Here is a 20232-nt window from a genome sequence, read left to right as displayed (position 1 = left end):
TTTTAACAGCCCTAGAAACACAGCTGGTTCAGAAAAATTGCACCCAGCTCTGCCTCTGAGGCAAGCAATTCCGGGAAACGAGGTTATTGCGGAAGATAACATGCTAAGCTGTCTCAAGAGCCAGCCTAGTCTTAAGGTTGTGGCAGTTTCCAACTTAGAAAAGCTTGTCCCTACATCATCTCCAGCACACCTGAAGGAGGAACGTTTGTTAAGCTTCATAGCTTTCCCACTTCAATTAGATGCAGAGAGCTCCTGAGCCATACTTCAGTCCTGAAAAAGTCTCTAGAAAACCTAAAAAATACATTGCAAAGTTCCTGACACCTAGAAAGTAACCCTAGCCCCCCATCAGCCCCCAAAGCACCTATCAGTCTTTCATCCAGCACTGCCAAGTGTGCAAAAGTCTAAGTCCTATTAGCGGTGACCAAGGAACATGGGTGGGGAGGAACTCAGTGATGCCAATGGGGAGAGAAAAAGCAGCTCAGGAACAAAGTGCAGGCATTTTCCTGATGTCCTACCAATAGCACTGCGCAGCTGGTGCCTACGTCACCTTTCTGCAGCCTGTGGGTAGGACAGTTCCTTTGGTGGCACAGCCCTTGAACAATGCAGGCTAGAAGGTCCAGCTCTCACTCCACAACAGTAATACACAGCCCACTAAAAGCTGTTGGAACATAAGGCGTAACAAGAAACAGCATTTAAAAGCAGGCAAGAAAAGCCCTGTTTTCTTTCCTTTGTGGTACCTCTAGTTCAGTGCTGACATGCAGCATCATTTGACCTGGTATCCAAGCAGAGCTAATTGAGTTCAACTGTGAAGGCTCGTTAGCTAGAGCACTTGCTCTATAAAAGGCTAGTCTCCAGGGTCATCTCCTCCTAGAGAGGCTCCTCAGCAAAACTGCATTTCTTCTCAGAGGAAGGTAAGAGCTACCACTTTCCCTCTACTGCTTTTTTGTTGCTTTTCTTTTGTTGGGTGCAACATAATTATCAGAGTTGTTTCAAAAGGAAGAACTTGAAGTAAACTTATTTTGCATTGAGTGGCCTGCTGAGGAGTAAGTTTCTTGTTTTTCCCTTGCCCTGCATTCACGCTGTCTCAGACCTGTTTACCTGCTTAGTTCTTTTAAAAGTGAAGGAACAAGCTGCTATTAATAACTAATTACTGAACTAATCCACAGCTGACTGATTTCTTGCAATTTATCTGCAAACAATGCTTGGTATGTGGCTTAACACTGGAGAAGGTGTAGGTTCATCACATTTTCATTCTACCAATAACCTACAAGCATTAGTCGGGGGAAAAAGCTACTAATTGTAAATACTGTAATAGGCAATTACAAGAGTATTTATACTGCTTTGTTCCTCGCTGTTGGCTAAACAAGCTCCAAGATCCTGGAGCATCCAAGTGTTTTGATAATCCAATGGCAGCTGTGCTGCAACAGCAACTGTACCTTATCCAGAAACAACCAGTTCCTTAGTTATTAAAGCAAAGAAGGCAGTGGAGTCAGGCCCTGCTATGCCTCACATCAGGAGACAATCAGCCTGTTAGCTGACTTCCTCTCACCCACTACCTACCCCAGGATTTTATCGCATCGGTCCTTCAAACCAAAACTATAAGTAAGAGTGACTGGATGCAGCACATCTTTCTTGTATCAGTAGTAGGAACAGCAAAGCATAGAAACAGCATGGTGTAAGTACCACCCTTTTTATTAATGATGTCCCTTTTTACAGTTTACCCTGCGCTGCCAGAATAACAAGCCTTGCCCTGTGCTGGTTGCTACCTCAGGCTCTTGCCGGCTGGCCAGGCGATGCACGTGGAAAGACTGCAGCGAATAGCTCTGCGCGCACAGACTTTATTACGCAGCGCTGCCGCTGTAGTACACGCAACCAAACAAACTTGGTAGCGCAGCAGGTACAGCTATGGGACTTGAGCATGCCTCGTAGCTTTGGCCCAGGGCTAGGCGCGGTGAGCGTGTCAGGGAGACTCCGTCTTGGTGGCCACTCTGCTCACTTGCAGGTCCAACAAATATTGCTGCCTCTCCAGAGAACGGCTGGCGGGAAGGAAAGGGCCAGTCCAGCTACATGGTGTCAAGAGGTTCCTCCCAGCATAGCTTCCTTCAGTTTCACACTAATTGTAAATAAAATAGGAAGGGGCATCAGACAGATCTCGCAACTGATTTGATTGGTGACTATGCAAGTGTGTCCTCCGTCCAGCGCTGGCTGCCCTGCTCAGAGGGACTGCCGGGCTAGGGAGCCTTTCATGTGCTCCCAGTTGTTATAGAGAGCGTAGAGGCCAGTGAGCGTCAGACCTGCAATACCACCTCGTGCTACCCCACGCATTCCACCTGAAAAAAAAACCAAAACCAAAACAAACAAGTTACAACCCATTAAAGTTACATCCAAGGAAACAGTTAGCTGCAGCAACTTCCAAGCTGTCCAAATCCAGAGGCATCTTAATGAAGTAGCTTTTTTTTTTTTTTTTTTTGAGTGACTTTCCAGAAATGGTACCTGTGCTAATTCTACCCTTCCCTCAAGCCTCCGGCCAGGTAACGCCGGACTCTGGCACTAATTCTGCTGGTATGACTTCCCCTCAAACTGTTAGCACTACTGCCTGAATGAACCACTACAGAACACTCCAAGCAAAGCTGGCTTTTCCCAAGTCCTACTTTATCTATTGCACCTGGTCTTAACACAGCTGTTTACAGACAGATATGATCCCTTCCTGCTTTAAGAACTCCTCCATTTAGGACTTCAGATGAGGAATAATAATCATGTTTGTCAGTTATGGTAGCTAGGTTTGGAGGGAAGTAGAAAGGACAGGAGGGAAATAAGTGAACACAACAGCAGCTGATGTGGACGTGAACTTGGGTACTAGAGATTCATGAGGGCCATCATTCAGAACTTATCCCCGCTTTTGTGTCTCTGGAATTTCAAAACCTTTAAAAAAAAAAATTAAAAGTAGATGAAAGGATCAAATGAGAAGAATTCACCAGGGCATATACTGAACAACTTTCTTTATTCTTACTATTATTAATCTTCAAAATTATCATCTTTCAATGGAAAAAGTTGAGTCACATAGGCAATTAAAAACAAAAACTTCTAAAACTTCTCACTCAAGACTTGATGCTGCTACAAGTTGTGAAGGTAAAAATCCAGGCCAAGTTTGGTTCCTACTGACAGCCGTAGTGCCTGGCTGGAGCTAGGAGTCGGACGGCATCAACTCCATTCCACCCATGGGAGGGTTGTGGTGTACAGGGGCAGAAGTAGAGGTTTCTGTTGCTTTTACTGAACAGCAGAATGTTTCTGTTTCTCAAGAGGAAAAAGTGCTTTGGTAAAGCTCCCAGAATGCACTACAAGTGCACAGGAACACCTAAGAGTATGACCCTCCACACAGGGAAAACTTCACTGAGTTTGATTCTGCAATGTTTATCAATCCCAGCTGAAGAAAGTTAGATAATGTGTACAGTATCTAGAACAAGGCCAGTTTCTGCTTACAGCTAGATAAAACCTGCCGGCTTTATTGGTAAAACCGAAGTGGAATTCGGGTTCCTCAAACTTGAAAAGAAATGCATGTCAGTAATCAGTGATTTATTTTTTTTTTTTCCTCCCATTATGAGTCATAAAATTGTCTCAGGCTTGCATTTAGGCTTGTAGTGGGGCAAGAAGCTGTTGGCGTCAGCTAGACTGAGACTGCATTACTTGTGCTCCAAGATTAAACGGATTTCATTGAAGCTGTTAAACCTGGCCAGGCATGTAATGAAACCAAGACGCTGCACAAGTGATAGCAGCAGTTGGACTCGGTACCAGAGGTCATGTCTAGTTACAGTTTCTAGAAATTTCATTGCCAGATTAGCTGTGATGATTCCAGAGTTTTTTGGGGATATAAGCCTCAGTTCACTGCCCTAACTGTTGAGAACAGCTCTCAGGAAAGCTGTACTGTTTATGTACCTACATGCCTAAATCAGGATTTAGGAACGCAAGTGTAGACTTCTATTTCTGACAATTCATCCTGAATTTATTGTACAAAAAGCTTTTCACATGAAGGGGTTGCAGCTGAGTACACAGAACTAACCATGTGCAAGCAGCTTCTGGCACAATGGCCCAGGTGAAATTTAAAGGACACTTTGTGCAAAACAAATATTTGAGATAATCTGTAAAAATACTAACTCCTTGTTACTTTTGGGAAAAATGAATAAATCATTAGAGAGCCTGATTTTTCTGCTGCTCATATTAGGAAGCAATTGCTCACAGAAGAAACCTTCAAAGAGGGCTCCTAATCACTGGTGTGTACAGGGAAAGGCATGAAATGTGGAACATCCTCATAGAACGAAATGCAGTACAGAGCTATGACTATTCCTGTAGACTCTTCCCTCAGCCTCTAAGTTCAATTCCTCTCCTTTCTCCTTAAAATCCTATTGGTAGGTTGAAGGCTAATAGAGCCTGGTTCCAGATTCTGTGAAGTCAGAATTGTAGAAAAAAATATATTTTCTTTAATTTGGATAGCTGAGCCACTTACTAGCATCCATGTGGACTTAGTGCTGCTAAGATGTACTGCTCCTAGCACAAAAAAAAGTTAATATTTTCATATGCTGAGGTCAGGCAGGTGAGGATGGCAGCTCTGAATCCACTTACAAAGTGTCAGCCACAGGTCCTAAAGCAGTCTGTATGTCTTGCAGACAACTTAGAGACTTTGCTGAAGAAAAGGTTTCAGTGGAAGTCTGTTTCATGAATGGGAACTAAATGTGCGCAGTTGGTATAGGTGCATTGCTGAGAAAAAATCCAAGAAGAAAACATGCAATGAACTTTTCTTACCAGGTACCCTATCCTTCTGCTACAAAATTTTACCAGTAGTTTGTTTTGTAGCAGTTGGACCTGGTTTCTCAACTGTCCACAGTAATTACAAAAAAGAGAAAGAAAACTTTCCTTTCCCTAACTGGTTAGATTTGCATTTGACTAAATACCCTCAGGTCTGTGGCAGACTTCAAACAATAATGCACTGAAGAATGCAACCCAGTTGCTAGGCAGGAAATGTTGAGCCCTCAGAGAAGATTACCTTGTAAAAAAAAAAAATAAATTCTCCACCCCCATTCCAGCTGTGTTTGCACGACAGAACATGTTCCCACCCCTCCTCTGCAATCACTCTCTGCAAGCCTCTGATACCAAGCCTGCCTTGACAAACCCTGCTAGAAACATGGTCGTAAGCGTCTAATCTTGCATGCCTGAGTAAGATAAGGTGAAGTTCCAGCTGACGGACATTTCTGAAAGCAGGTATTTTGAGACCAGGCAACTTGCACAATAGTTGAGAACTGCTATGGGTTTCCAAAGATACATCTCATGCTCTCTAAATGAGAATTTAGGTCTCTGGCTTTAGCTGCTGCACCCCTCCACCATAGACCACTGTCCCCCTTCTATTAATTTAAAATAGGTTTCAGAGTATGCTACAATGACACACAGCATTCTAATAGTGCAGCTTTGCATTTCTTCATGGCATGACCCACTCCTACACTAAATTCGACTCATACAGTAGGTAAAACCATTATCTATATTGCATAACATGGGGGCAAAACCTTCCTCTTAGGACCTTACTGTTGCTATTTTCAGAATGTGTTACCTGAACGTCTCTTCCACCCTTAAGATTCTATGACTTTAAAATACAGAAACAACAAAGCTTGAAATAGGGAAAATTTTCCTGTAGTTACTGTGCTGTGTGTGAAGGCTAAATTAGAAAACCAGTAAAAATTTAGAATTTAATTTACAAGTTTAGAAGTATTAAAGCTGTTGAAATTACTTTGCAAGCATTATTAAAATTCCCTGTTTTCTCATTGAGTGAAAGCAGCAGCATCTGACTGACGGACTACTTTACTGTAAATGGCAGCAAGGACCCCGCAAATTGCTGCAGCACTGAGAACTTTGTTCACTGTTTCTGCTCAGCAGAGCTGGCAGAACCAGCACTGCTCTCAGTGGCCACACGTATTCTTAGACATTAGCCCTCAAGTAACCAAGAAAGCCTCAACAAGCTACTGCCTGTAGTGCCTGCTTGTACTTTGCCCTTATCTCTTCCTTAATTTAGACCTGAAGCAAAATCCTTTCACTAACCACCATTTGATTATTAGTCCTATAGACTTGCTATGTTCAAAGCAGGTTTTAAGAGGTTTTTAATTTCTAAAATGCCTGAGAGCCCTGAACTTTAAAGTTCAAAAGCAAATCCTTTACTTGCTTTTCTCCAAATAATGCTGAAAAGAGAGATATCCCAGGGCCATACTTGCAGCAGTCCGCAAAAAACCTCCTCTTTCCCCCCTCTCCACCAAATAGAAACAAGAAAGTCTGGCCCAAAGAAAAACACAGATTAAGCCCAAATGGAAGAGGCTTTTATAGCTCAAAAAGTAGTTAGATAACAGAACTGCTCTGAACTCCTACTTGCTGAATGTCACACAACTCTTTAGCTCTGGCCAGACTTCACTGCTAGCAATAAAACATTTAGCCCTTCTTAATTCATAACATATTGACTTTCCAGGGTTGTGTTCTCAGGTCTTAAAATGACAGCTACTCCCTTCACCTATTGCTAGCATGCAACTCCCTTCTTTTCAGAAGCACACTATTTTATACCAAATTATGTAACATCTGTTGTGCAAAAGGCATGAGATGTTCTGTCTGGTATTGGGTTCCTACTGCACAGAAGTACAGCAAACAAAATAATTCAGTTTGTACAAAGCATTTCTTTTTGTTCCTGTTTACCCTAACCTCAAGAGGGTTAAAAAAAAAAAAAATCTAAGAAAAAGAACATCCACAACCTGTGTAACCCTCAGATAAGAGGTAAAGGTTATTTAACTTTTTTGCTTACTGAAGTCTCTGTCAGGAATTTCAATGAGAAATTAATGGCTGTCACATTGGGTCAGACCAAAGTCCCATCTAGCTTAGTATCTTTTTTCCTCAGTGATCAATCCTGCCTGCTTGAGGAGGAGTGTAAGATTCTCAGTCAGCTGTACCTTTGTGACGTGATAACCGGAACCACGTGCATTTTCATGGCAGGAAGGAATAGCAGTGCACAGTGATAATCACCTTTTGATTTCTGTACTACTTTCAGAGACTTAATCCAATTATGACAAGACATTTGATTTAGAAGAGAGGCTGAAAATGCATGCAAGAGGGCTAAATATTTGTTTTAAGATATGCCAGTATTTGTGCTTTGTAACATTTATCAGAAAAAAACTTGGCATAACAGATCTTAATTTCTGTCTTTGCTTGAAATTGAAGAATAATATCTTACTAACGGGCAAGCCATCCTCTTGGACTTAGGATAGCGGACTCCCTTTTAGTAAAACTCAGAGGTTGCAAGAACACTTCTACATATGCCACTGGCAAAGGAACACAAAGGGTTTTCTTTCATCTATCACTCAGCTTCTACCCAGAACGTACTAAGTTGTGAGCTCATAGTTGCAAGTCTAGTGTAACAAGTTAATACTGTATTCACATTGCTACATTTGGGCTAAAATCCAGTAAGTAATCTTGGTACTAAATTTAATTTCAAATAAATGTGAAAGTTAGAGATCACTTTGGTCAAAGGGATCAACTAGTATGCTGTTTCAAACCAGTCTTACTTTCAACCTAATTCAGTATCTGTTAACTTAAGCCAGGCAGTATGCTGAGACGGATTCTAGCTGACACTTGATTTATAATGGCACGTTGACAGTATCTGACTCATTCCAAGGAGGACCACCAGAAGTCTTGGGGACTTAACTGCTTTAGTCACTTACAACAGGGCACTTCCAGTGACTAATGCTACTTCCAGTGAACACAGGAGGGCTGAACTTCCACAGTCCTTACTTGCAGACTTTTCAACACTCTTTAATCTTCTCACCTACAAGCTGTGTGTTAAGTAGCCTTGCACAAAACTGCTCACAACCCAATGGCTTTAGAACGTGGGTATTCTGGAAAGCCTTTTTTTGTTTGACTGCTGGCATTTTGGTAATGATTAACACCTCTACAAGGACAAATTGTGAAAACTGGGACCAGTTTGGGGCAACAAGTCTCAGCCTTCAAAAAGTCTTCCTAATATTTTTTTTCCTGCCCACTTATCCCCCTCAGCAAAGGCTTAATTTGTTTCAGAAATTCAATCTAGGCTCTGTAGTATACACAAAAGTATTTTCCAGTGCAGCAGGGCTGCTGATGGTCATTCTTCCACTAGTGCTATGTTTAAACATGAACCAGAAATTCATAATAAAAACCTGCTAAAGAAAACAATTTATTCTTAAATATGTTCCTGATCTCTGTACAAAACAGAAACGATGGAAGTGGGAAATCTGAGTGTTTGAACAGCACTGCTTCCAACTTTATATCCATCCTTTCTGGATTACAGAACAGCCTTAATTTGAAATGGCATGTTTGTGGGAGCTTCCAGCTGACACTAAAATACAGGGATTTATAACACAAATGTCCCTGACAGCTTTCAAATTTTCATTTTTTTTTAATGCCAACACAACATGGCATTCTGTGTAGCACAGAAAATTATTACAATCTTGATATATGTCACAGATGTGAACTGATCACTTGCACATGGTTTAAATATTCAAAGTTTTTTAGGTAAATGTATATTGATGCTAGTAAAGGCATAACTTAGAGGGAAGCTTTACCATACAGAATTAGGAAAGGTATTCTGGCATAAGGTGACAGGAGAGGAAGCATGGGAGAAGCAGCAAGAGGGACAGAGCAGGAATGAGAAAAAGGAAACCAAGATTGGAAATTAAATTCTTCAAACAGATCTCTACCTTCTTTTTCACTTCCAGAACTAATCCTTGACCTTTAATGTCAACTGCACCACTCACATTTCCTGCGTATGGTAAAAAATGTATTTCTTTTGAGTTTCTGTGCACTACAGTTCATATATATGACACGTACTTGAAATACAATACTGTAATGCATGTACACTTACTGTCTATATTTACGTTTACCAGTGCTACTATTAGCTCAGTAGATCTTATGTTACAAAACAAAAGTCCCACTGTGTTCTGGTAAGAAGATTTTTTTTGTAGTGTCAGATGACTGTGCACGCGACTGAAGTAGCTAGCTATTGTTGCACTATGCCAAAAAAAAAAAAATACACATAATGCTAGCTCTATACTTCTGAAAGGTAAGGGGGAAAATTCTGCTGCTGTGTAAGATGGCAGTTCTCCTTCTTAGTAACTTCCTACAGAAAACATTAGATGTGTCTACTGCTACTCTATCCAGCTGTTTTGGTAATCTGGCAGGGTTTTTTTTTTCAGTTCCAGGTAGTATCATATGAATCACTTGTAAGAAGTTTCACCTTGATGCAGTCAAGCTGTGTTCTGTGTATTCCTCTCCTCTCCCTGCCCCCTTTCACTCTGGAACGTAGTTCCCATTTGCCTGCATCCACTCAGGGACTGGAGAAACTACTGGTTTTATTCCTGCTATACCCAAAAAAACACGGCTAAGGAGGAGCTGGGTATGTATTTTATACAATCTCACTATAAAACAGAGTAAACGTTTGAGTGTTTATTCAGTATATATGTACAACAGACATAATTTGGCGCTCAAGATTATTGCTAGTCCTGTACAATTTGGAAAGAATCCAATTCAATTCAACTGGACTTTTTTTTTTTAACTGCAAGTTTTCCTTAAGTAGTCTTAGCTGTGTGAAAAACAATGTGTGGCTTCGGGGATACTGAACTAATAGGTCTTAGGTTCCTAGTGTACCATTTCGCTGCCAATTTTCAGAGTAGGACAGTATTTAGTAAAAGTAATGAGGATCCTAATAACTAGGATAAAGTACAAGAGGAGGAAAACTAGAAACATTTTGCTACTATACCAGTGCTTTTGTACAGCATTCCTGTCAAGGTTCCAGCAGCTATGGTGTTCAGGTCATCTTCTGCACCTCGTGTTTTTTCAATGACTACTCCGAACGCACTGTAAAGTAGAGCTGTGAAAGAAAACCATATTAAAAAAATTTCAAGTTAAAACTCCCATTCTCTGAGACACAAGGCTTAAAATCCAGGCTTAGTGTAGAGCACTGACATTTAGATTTGAGCTTCTGAAGCACAGATTTTCTGTTTATTTAAAGGAGGGGAATCCTCTGACAAATCTTCTTTGGTGGTTTTTTTTCCCAGATCTATTTGTTTTACAGATTTTTTTTTTTTTCCTACAGCTATAGTTTGGTTACAAAGTAGCATTCTTCATGACATCTAGTACTGCCTGAAAACATGATAGATATGTGACCTAAAGCACTGATTGAAGTTTAAGCCCATTTTGCTAGTTCAAATTAATTTTTAAAAAATTTTGAGAGTTTAGCTTTGTACTCGCAGGCTTTATACTGTCTTCTGTGGATGGCATGAAACTAAACTCAGCAACGCTTCCTAGGTAGCAGAGAAAATTGTTGCCCACATGTGACTGAGATGAAATGCAAGTTAAGTGCGGCATTCAGATCATGTTGTCAAGGGCTGGAGTACGACGGGCTACATTTCCCTTAAATGACCATTGGACTACTTGGGATTTGACACTTAGAGCTGCTTTGCCTCTGCCTGCATATGAAAAGCTGGTCCCCAAAAGGCCTTTTGCTTTGGGAGAACTTTACGGACTGTCCTGGCAAGATTTAGAAAGACAAATGCATGGGCTTTTAGTATGGATGCATATAACATCTATGTATTTTGATGAAGGGAGAAGGCACCCCCATCCTCACCCCTCATGAATAATCGTATTTCACGATAAAGACACCATGCCACTTCATGAACCCCTCATCCTCCAAGAATGTGAAATCTTTACTTCTGCTAAAAAGTATGTAAATCCTTCATAAGCAACCATACTAATGTTGATGAATTGAACGGTAGCATCTTTCTCCATTCAGCACAGGCAATGGTATTTACCTTGTCTTACTAGCACGTAGTATTAACAGTGAGGGGAGGGAAAAGCTGAACTCAACATCTTACCAAACAGTTTAACACTGATGTTGCTACCTCTGTTCAGGAACAGAATGACCTTGACAGGCTGGAGAGGTGGGCCCACGCAAACCTCAAGAAGTTCAACAAGGCCAAGCGCAAGGTCCTGCATGTGGGTTGGGGCAATCCCAGGCACAAATACAGGCTGGGCAGGGAATGGGTTGAGAGCAACCCTGAGGAGAAGGACCTGGGGGTACCAGTGGATGAAGAGTTCAACATGAGCCAGCAATGCACACTTGCAGCCCCGAAAGCCAACCACATCCTAGGCTGCATCAAAAGAAGTGTGGCCAGCAGGTCGAGAGAGGTGATTCTCCCTTTCTACTCTGCTCTCATGAGACCCCACCTGGAGTACTGTGTTGAGCTCTGTGGAGCCCCCAACATAAGAAGGGCATGGACCAGTTGGAGCAAGTCCAGAGGAGGGCCATGAAGATAAGAGGGCTGGGAGCACCTCTCCTATGAGCACAGGCTGAGAGAGCTGGGGCTGTTCAGCCTGGAGAAGAGAAGGCTCCAGGAAGACCTTATAGTGGCCTGCCAGTACCTAAAGGTGGCCTACAAGAAAGACAGTCTAACTTTTTAGTAGTGCCTGTTGTGATAGGACAAGGGGTAATGGTTTTAAAACAGAAGGAGGTAGATATAAGGAAGAAATTGTTTACAATTAGGGTGGCCGAACACTGGCACAGGCTGTCCAGAGTGGTGGTGGATGCCCCACCCCTGGAAATGTTCAAGGCCAGGTTGGACAGGGCTCTGAGCAACATGATCTGGTTGGAGATGTCCCTGCTCCTTGCAGAGGGGTTGGACTAGATGGCCTTTAAAGGTCCCTTCCAACCCAAACCATTCTATGATTCTATAAAAATTGTCAGTAGTGACCAAAGAAATCTTCAAGGTACAGAAATGCTGCACAAGTGAAACAAGATGCAAAAACTTCAGTTCCTTGAAAGCAACTTCTCTGGTACCTAGGACAAAGCAGAGCTATACCAAATCCCAAAATATCAAGTTTTGCCTAACTCTGTGACTGAGGAGGCCATAATTTATAAGAAAAATAACAATTTGTTACTGGAATGCACAAACATTTTCTTGAGTAATCTTTCTTCAAACACAGCTGAAAAAACCTGTTAATGTGTCACTTCACCTGGAACCTTGAACTGCAGTGTGCCTGCATCTCAGTTTTCAGAAATGTTTTGATTAGATTTGGAATACAAAATAAAAAAAAAATCAACAAACAACCAAAAAAAAACCAAAACAAACATCCCACTGTAAAACTCACTAGGCAATATGCAAGTGCTATTCTCATGGTAGTTCAGCATCCCATCTCTAACCAGGGCCTCTATATTCCGCCTGCCTCAAAAGCTGACGTCTCAGTTGAATGGCAAGCTGATCTACTCTTTAGTAATAAGACTGAAACAAAATGTAACAAATGCAGCTTAGCATGCGCTTTGATGCATTTGTCAAAATCCAAAGACACATAGACTGGGTTATAACACGATGTCATCTCTGTTTTAAATATTGCTAATTCCTCTTCTATTACCACTTTGTGGGACAATAACTTCTATCATTAATCTTCAAAATAATTTAATCAGTGTTGGATTTCTCCTTTTAAAGTACATGAGCACTTTGGGGAGAAGCCAAAGAGCTTGTATTCTCTAGGGCATTAGTTATTCCACTGACTTCTACAAAATCATCTGAAGTAGTTTTTCTGAGGCAACTGCTATGACTTTATTGCCCTCCCCCAGTTCACAGAAATTTCTTTCTCATACCTCAGGCTTTTGATCAGTTTATTTTCTCTTTTCTACCCTGTATTAGTTATAAGTAACGTCTAGATTTAAAGTGAGTGGCATCATATGTGATTCTTCTAGCTAAGCTATCATCACAAAAGGACAAATCTTTGTAGTCACTATCACATTTCCTCTACAGATAAACATTTTGTTGACTCTTTAACTGGAAACAGATGTCAAGCAGTTGCTAACATGACCACTGAGTTTGTTCTTAGGTTACTAAAACTATATGTGAAGTATTCAATTATATTTTTGCCTTAAATTGTTAATAAATTCCAGTCAATTCACAAGTATGCATTATCTGTAATTTTTAGTTATTCCATAGCTAGAGTTCTTGTCTGTAATTTACTAAAAATTTGGGGCTTTAATTACAGGCTTTTGGCTACTTAAGCTTCAAATCCTATTTTAGCCTTTAATTTCCTTTTCAATGTCTACTGAAATGCCCTCATGTCCCAAAGAAAAAAACCCTGCAGTTTTTCCTGATGGATTTGATAATGAAAATTCAGAGAATACACTTTCGCATCAAACAGTTACATCTTTAAACTGTTTCCCCTACAAAACAAGAAGTTTACTTACCCAGAGATCCCAGTGTGTTAGCCCATAATGCTCCTTGCCTTGTCACCATATTTAGAATTCTATGAAGGAGTTAAAAAGTTATTAAAACCTTCAGTGCTCTGTGTTTACATTAAGGCAGTGATTATGATAGTAGGTGTAATGTGTTTACACTATACATTTGATTAATAGAACTGGAATAATGAACCAAAAGCCCTTCAAAACAAAAGGGTGAGGAAAAGCAGGCAGCTTGGTAATACATAATTTCCTCTATCACGCACACTAAAAATAGTAATGCAGGCAATAACAAAGGCAAGTATTTAGTCCTGTCGAGTCCTAAGAAAATCTCTCTCTTTTTCAAGTCTTACTTGCACCTTAGCAAGAACCCAATCTCTTCCCTTCAAATGACTTTCTAATCCTAGCTGATAAATGTTCCTTACGTGGCAACAAGTCATAGCTACTGAGAATGACTGACACACTTATGCTGACTTAACTGGGTAGAAGAGCTCCAAGAAAGCTCAAATGTTCTACTAGAAGGTGCAAGCAAGACAGGGAGCATGTGTCAGAGCACGGTGATGCCTGAACAAATGGCGTGGGTATTAAAAGCAAGTTTAAACTAAAGCAAGTCAGGAAGAAAAGATGAAATCTATTGCAGTTTGATTTGTCAAACTTAGCACTCAACAAAAGTAAAGTATCCTGAGTATTTCTGTATGTATGCTTCCAGACTAGCACTAAGGAGGCAAAGCAAATCTTTAGTGCGCTCTCAGGGAAGCACAATACCACTTCTTTTTGGCATCAGCTGTCTCCAGAACAGCGACAACAGCAGCCAGAAGAAATGACTGATCTTTATCTCCCAGCAGTGTAACACTATCACAGAGACAGTACTGCTCTGGACAGCTGACTACCACTGGAACTCATTTTATCACTTAAACCAATGGGAGAGTCACATGTTATGTTCCTTCTGATTTGAGTTCATTTTCCACTATTTTTCCTTTTTTATAATTTTGATTAGGAGACACAGATCATTACTGAATATGGTTAGGTAATTAACTAAGCAATAATGGATAATTTCATTTTGAAACAAGAGAAAAAAAAAAACCACCAGGAGGCTAGGATATTGATAATCTCCCCCTAGTTACAACCCTCACCCCCATTTTGTTAACATTATATCAACTCAGAATTGATGAGAAAATGTGTGATTTTAATAACCATGACATACTGTGACATATTTGATGACACTGGATTAACAGCAAAATTCAAACTAATTTTTTTAAAAAGTATCTGTGTACATTAAGATAAATTTGAAGGAAATCTAGCTAGGCAAGTCTCCTCCTTGCATCTGATTAGGAAGATACGGAAGGAACTTACTACACCATTTCAAGGTGATGACCTTCAACAGGCCTTTTCCCTTGAAGGACAAGGACTAAGAGCAGCGTGTGCACTGACTGCCACCTGCTGGGCTCGACCCATCAAACTTTGCACTTAATAACTCGTTTTTGTCTGACTCTGCTCATTCGAAATACATAAACCACAATATTCTGTTCATCTAAAACGTTATGAAAGAGTCATAATTATAGTAGGAAATATTTTGGTTCTATCTTTAATTCTAGATATGGTAAAGAAGAAGATGAAAAATATAGAAACAATATTTTAAAAGGAGCAGAGCCAGTATAAACTGCACTAGGAAATACTAAATTCCTCCTCTAAAATTTTCTTTTTCCAAAGTATTCTGAGAGTGTGAAAATTATTTCCTCCAGTTATTTCACTCCTCTGTTTTCCTATGTCTCCTTCATAGGCACTGTCGTTTTCTATAGTTATGTGTGAACCACCAATAATTCTAGAAGGAGAAGCATGCTGCAGGAAAAAAAAAAGCGTTCCTGTCTTTATTGCATTCATTCAAACAATAAGGTAAGGTGAAAACATGGGAGTGCCATGGGTGTTTGTGGACACTGTAATCCAGAACAACTTCCACCATGCCACACTTGCTCACCAGCACGCACCTATGTTATCCCTAATGCAAATCCAGGCAGGCCCAGCTCCTGCATTTTAGTCTCTTCCTGGTTTTGGAAAGTTTGGGAAAGAAGAGAGAACTTGCTCTCAGATAAGTCACAGCAAAAAAAACCAGCTCAAACCAAATTGTGCTGCTTCTGGGAATACTTCAACATATAAAACCGCTGTTTTGACTTTGAAGTAGATTTTCAGTAAATATCAAACTAGTAGTTTATTCTTTAATTCTCACGGTAAGCCAGAGGACATACCAATTGTCACTCAATGAAAAGCAAAAAGCTTGAACTGAACGTTGTTATAACTAAAAACATTTCATAACTTGATGAAGACAAACACTGACTCTCATTTGTCCCCACTAAAAACACAAAAATATATTTATTTTTGCAGTATATTCAGATCTAACATTGTTTAATCTGGAAGAAACAAATCTGTCACTGAGATGTACTTTTTATTTGAGATTAAACACTTACTGTACATTTCTAGGTTTTGACCATGCCATATTCTGTGTCTCCTTCAAGCCAAGTCGCAAACCATTCAGTGCACCAAATGCTGCCCCTAGTTAGCATAAATCAGTTATTACTTGTTAAGAAGAAAAAGGAACAAAAAGAACAATACTAGAAGTAAATACTGAGAAAAGACTTCAGCATACAGACTGAAGTCCAATAGCTGTTTTTGTAAGACTAGGTTGCAGAGGGTGACATTTCCAATCTTGTCAATTACTGCAGCACATAGGTGTTACCTGGACAGCTGGGAAAAGCACAAACCACCTACCTGTCATACAACATCCTCCAATGGTAAAAAAGGCCAGCTCAAACCTGCCTCGAGTTTTGTTGGCTCCTGTGGGCAAGATAAACTCATCTGTATCCTGGGGAAAAACAGAACAAACACACACTTTTGTATTTTCCAAGTGTACCTGCTTCCAAATGTAGGCCATATTAATTTTTTTCTTTAATCCACACAATGAACGGAAGAAAAAAGATACAACCAATTCTTCTGGAAAACTGTTGTCTACAGTAGCACAGAGATGGAATACACTATGTGTATACTTTAAGAATGAAAAAATACTTCAAAAAGATAAACTAGGACAGCTTTTTTTTCTAGCTGTCCTAACTTTTTCTAAACTACATCAGGCAGCCAAGGAACTTGTATTCTGTGTGCTGTTGGTTTGTTTTTTTTTTTTTCTTTTTAAATCACTATTTGCTTAATTATTTATTTTATCTTGCAGCAAGCAATACAAGACTCACCACCCTCTAAAAACATTCCTGTTGTCTGATTACACAGCACTGTGTCCTCACTGAGCAACCTATACTGATGCAGTAATGCATTAAGGTTTCCCACTACTCTGATGCTAAGGAAAAACTAACTTTGTAATGAAAGAAGTATTTCCTTGGTCTGAAATAAGTGACCTATTTCGAAGACACGAAAAAAGCAAGGAATACATTCAAAACTAGTGATGATCAGGTATGAAATATGCAAGGTTGGGAGTTTTTTTTACTTGTGCATCTTTCTCCCGTAGGGACAGGGTTGTGTTCCCATAAATTAGATTGGTCTAAAAAGCCAGAGAAATGGGCTAAGAACCAGCATACGGGTAGAGATAAGGTGGGCCAAAGCACTTTTTTTCAATATGAGACACTGACAAAATGCACACGTGTTGATAACGTGCTAAAGTTGTCAGATCTCTTTATATTTCTGTGCTTTCCAGTCATAGTATTATCTACCCTCCATTTAACTAATATGTGACTGCAACAACTGCAGGCTCCAAAAACTGTGTTCTAAAGCATTTTCTTAGTCCATACTTGGCACTAAACGTGGATGGCAATCCATTAAAAAATATACAACTTCTAAAACCATGAATACTTCATCAATAAACTGAACCTAATTCTGTTCCTGTCTTCCCTGTAACTGGGCATTTGGAGAAATTCAGTGTGTTTACTAGTTAGCAGTTTCTTACAGTTTTCACTATTGTCCAAAAAGTCAAGATGAACCACTGTAACCTCTATGTTTCTCTAGAGACAACCACCTAGGGAGCCCACCCTCTAGGTTTGTGTCAAAGGTTGGCATGCTATTTTGTAACGGATACCTGCTGAAGGTAACAAGTGTTGCAGCAAACACAGTGGTTTGTGCATGCGCTAATGGACTAACAAAGAAAGTGCGTTCTGAAGTCACGACTAGCACCGTAGCGTTTGTTGTAATGGGAAGGCCAGGATCCAGATGTAACATTCGCAACAATAAGGCGCACTTTCTCTCTGCGCTCTGAAAGCAAATAGATAGTCTTCCAATATAGAGACCCTCACCCCTCCTCACAGACCTTCACAGAGAAATCAATTTTAAAGACTAATAATTAAAGTTCTTGTATTTTTAAAATACTAGCTACGTCTTTTCTTGAATTTTTAGAATTGCAGAATGGTTAAGGTTGCAAGGGACCTGTGGAGGCTGTTTACTGCAACTCCTTTGCTCAAAGCAGGGTCAGCTAGTGCTGGTAGCTCAAGGCCGTACCCAGGTTTTGTGCATCTCCAAGGATGGAGAACCCCATAAGCTGGTCTAGACAGCTTTTCCAAGTAAAAAAGTTTGGGTTTTTTTTATCATATTTAAATGGAATTCCCTTTTACTTCAATGTACTTGCTAGTGCTAAACATAAAGAGCAGTAAAGTGTTACAACACAAACCATAGTCCCTAGTGTTACATCAACAGGTATTTTCAGAACTGTTTTATAAGTTATTCAGGACACTAGTGCCAATACCTTCTTTTCTTTTAAAGTAAGCTTTTTTTTTTTTAAAAAAAAAAAAAATCTGTTTAGTATGCACACATTTTGTTCCAAAAACTCTGTTATACCACTTTAAACACCAGCACATTCCCAGACATGCTGTACTAACTAAACAAGACAACTTTACAGAGTAGTTTTGGAAGAAGTCTAAATAATCCCTCAGCACTTTTTTCAACCACTCAACAATAGCAGGCAAGATAACGATGCCAGCGAATTCACCTCAGATAGAGGTATAACCCTTGTTTTCTACCATTATGGGAATGTTACATTGTAATCTTTACTACAGCGGCTTCTGGTGAGAGAGAAATAGAAAAAACAGCCCCTGGAACTGCATTCAGTGCTCTCCACTTACAGAAGAAGCAGTGACCAAGTGTACCATGCAACAAGGCACACAGATTAGCAGCCACTGGACCATGGCTGACATTCAGTGCCACTTCCGCAAAATTTAATGTTCTCAGATAATATAAGCCATATATCAAAAAATATATAGAAAATATTAACTAAATAAAATTATTAAGACTTGCATCCTTATTGGACTAACTTAAATCTTTTCAGCTATAGTTAATCTTGCTGAAAAAGGAAAACAGAATTTTAAATTATTTTATTTTCCTTATGGTGGCCTATGTGCCATCAAGCTATGTTAACTAATATCAAGCTGTGCATGTATGATAGCTACATCATTCCGTAGAATAAAACTGAAAGCCCTACTTTATGATGGTCTCACTTCATCTGGGAAATGACACAAAGAACACGGTGTGAAATTTGCTGCTGCAGTGATGACAGCACATACGATGACAAACCCTGTATCAGGTCTGCAGCTTGGCTGAGCACCTTTGTAAACTGATTCAACGCATCGTAGTACAGAAAGCTAATTCATCAAGAGTGGAGAGTTTCTGGCTGCTCTTACCGATTGAAGGGGTTCAGTGAAAGGAGTGACAAACGTCAGAACTGGTGCAAGGGTGCATTGAGGCTGTATGCCTTAGAGTAGGGAGGAGACTTCTTTTCAATAGCAGCAGACTTATATTGACACAACAGTCTTACTTAACCTCTACATTAAAACTGGTTTTCTTCTTCTAGATGCCACAGCACTGCAAATGTTTATTAGGAGCAATACTGAAAAAAAATTCCCTTTCAACTGTTCATCATTTCAAGACTTCAGTACACACCGCACCACAGGAATTTTGAGGTCTTCACATTTGACCATATGAACAATAGAAATGAGCTCAACATGACAAAAACAAGCTGCTTTCTCACCTGCACTAGGTACTTGGGGTCCAGGTTTAAATATGGGGACAAGGGACTCATTCCAGTCACTGAAAGAAAAAAAAAAATAGAATACTTTAGTACCGATTTTCTTAGCAACAATTTCACGTCCAGTAGGTCAAAAGGGGGTGGACCTCGTGTGCGGAAGCAGCGAAAATTCTGCCATTAAGTTGTGTAACCGGTTGAAAGATGGCACCGAGCGGCGGTCCCGGTTTTCGGGAAGCGCTACAGGAGCCGCACGGGGGGCACGGTCTGTCCGCAACACGCGGCCAGCGCCGAGGGACCGGCCGCAGCGGAAGCTGCCTCCCTCCCCGTTCCCACCCCCGGCCGGGGCGGCCGGAGGCCACGCCGTGCCTCGGCTTCCCGCGGGCGCGGCGGCCGGCGGAGCCCCAGCCCCTTTCCCGAGGCCGCGCCATGTTCATTTCCGACAGCGGCGGCGCCGCCCCCGGGGCCCGCAGGGACCGACCGGCCGCCCGGCTCGGCCCGGCCCGGCCCGGCCCTGCCCACGCAGTCCGGCCACCTGGGCCGAGGGCCGGCGCCACCGCAGGCCCCGCTGGTCGCCCCGGTACTCACGTGGCACCCCGGCCAGGTCGGCGTGGGAGTACCCGACCCCGCCGGCGCCGAACAGGCCGCCGAGGCCCGTGCCCTTGGAGTTGCCGCCGCCGCCGCCCTCCATGGCGCCGCCGGGCCCCGCGCCCGCCGGCCGCCGCAGGTACGACTTCCGCGCGCCGCCGTAAAGCGCGCTGCGCTGCTTTCCGGCCCCCGCGCACGCTGCCGGGGGGGCGGAGCGCGGTCGCCATGGTGAGAGGGGCGAGGCGGGCGGGGAGCCATTTTGCTGCGAGCCGCGGCAGCCGCCGGACCCCCTCGTTGGACGCGGCTCGGCTCCGGCCGCACCGCTCTTTCCGCGCCTCCCGCCGAGGGACCGGCCGGCGGAACGAGCCCG

At 41.5% G+C, this 20232-nt stretch overlaps 1 protein-coding gene, 1 long non-coding RNA gene and 1 other non-coding gene across 3 annotated transcripts; 1 reads left to right on the top strand and 2 right to left on the bottom strand.

The window, feature by feature from the left end:
* Positions 1 to 1674: 1674 nt before the first annotated feature.
* On the bottom strand, positions 1675 to 20018 carry TIMM23B (translocase of inner mitochondrial membrane 23 homolog B). Its single transcript, XM_086751871.1, has 7 exons — positions 19863 to 20018; positions 19281 to 19339; positions 16034 to 16127; positions 15733 to 15817; positions 13280 to 13338; positions 9809 to 9919; positions 1675 to 2330 (listed from the first exon to the last, which is right to left on the bottom strand). Exons 1-7 carry the CDS (start codon positions 19963 to 19965, stop codon positions 2215 to 2217), a joined length of 627 nt encoding a protein of 208 aa, XP_086607997.1. The 5' UTR covers positions 19966 to 20018; the 3' UTR covers positions 1675 to 2214.
* On the bottom strand, positions 13965 to 14167 carry LOC147600039 (small nucleolar RNA SNORA74). The gene has a single exon (XR_015259128.1). It is a non-coding gene; the product is annotated as a small nucleolar RNA SNORA74 (small nucleolar RNA).
* Positions 16548 to 19376, top strand: LOC147600038 (uncharacterized). Its single transcript, XR_015259031.1, has 2 exons — positions 16548 to 16723; positions 19104 to 19376. It is a non-coding gene; the product is annotated as an uncharacterized LOC147600038 (long non-coding RNA).
* Positions 20019 to 20232: the final 214 nt, after the last annotated feature.

This window comes from Chlamydotis macqueenii, chromosome 7, assembly GCF_036417535.1.
Source record: "Chlamydotis macqueenii isolate bChlMac1 chromosome 7, bChlMac1.mat, whole genome shotgun sequence".
NCBI lineage: Eukaryota > Metazoa > Chordata > Aves > Otidiformes > Otididae > Chlamydotis > Chlamydotis macqueenii.
Note: the sequence above shows the minus strand (reverse complement) of the source record. Positions and strands in the feature narration are given on the sequence as shown.

What these genes read in the sequence shown, in the direction of transcription:
- TIMM23B (XM_086751871.1), bottom strand. Translation starts at nt 19,965, where the DNA reads ATGGAGGGCGGCGGCGGCGGCAACTCCAAGGGCACGGGCCTCGGCGGC. An exon ending in TCAAAACCTAGAAATGTACA is followed by an intron (nt 13,339 to 15,732) that starts GTAAGTGTTTAA and finishes ACTCCTTCATAG; the next exon opens with AATTCTAAATATGGTGACAA. An exon ending in AATGCTGTACAAAAGCACTG is followed by an intron (nt 2,331 to 9,808) that starts GTATAGTAGCAA and finishes TTTTTTTTTCAG; the next exon opens with GTGGAATGCGTGGGGTAGCA.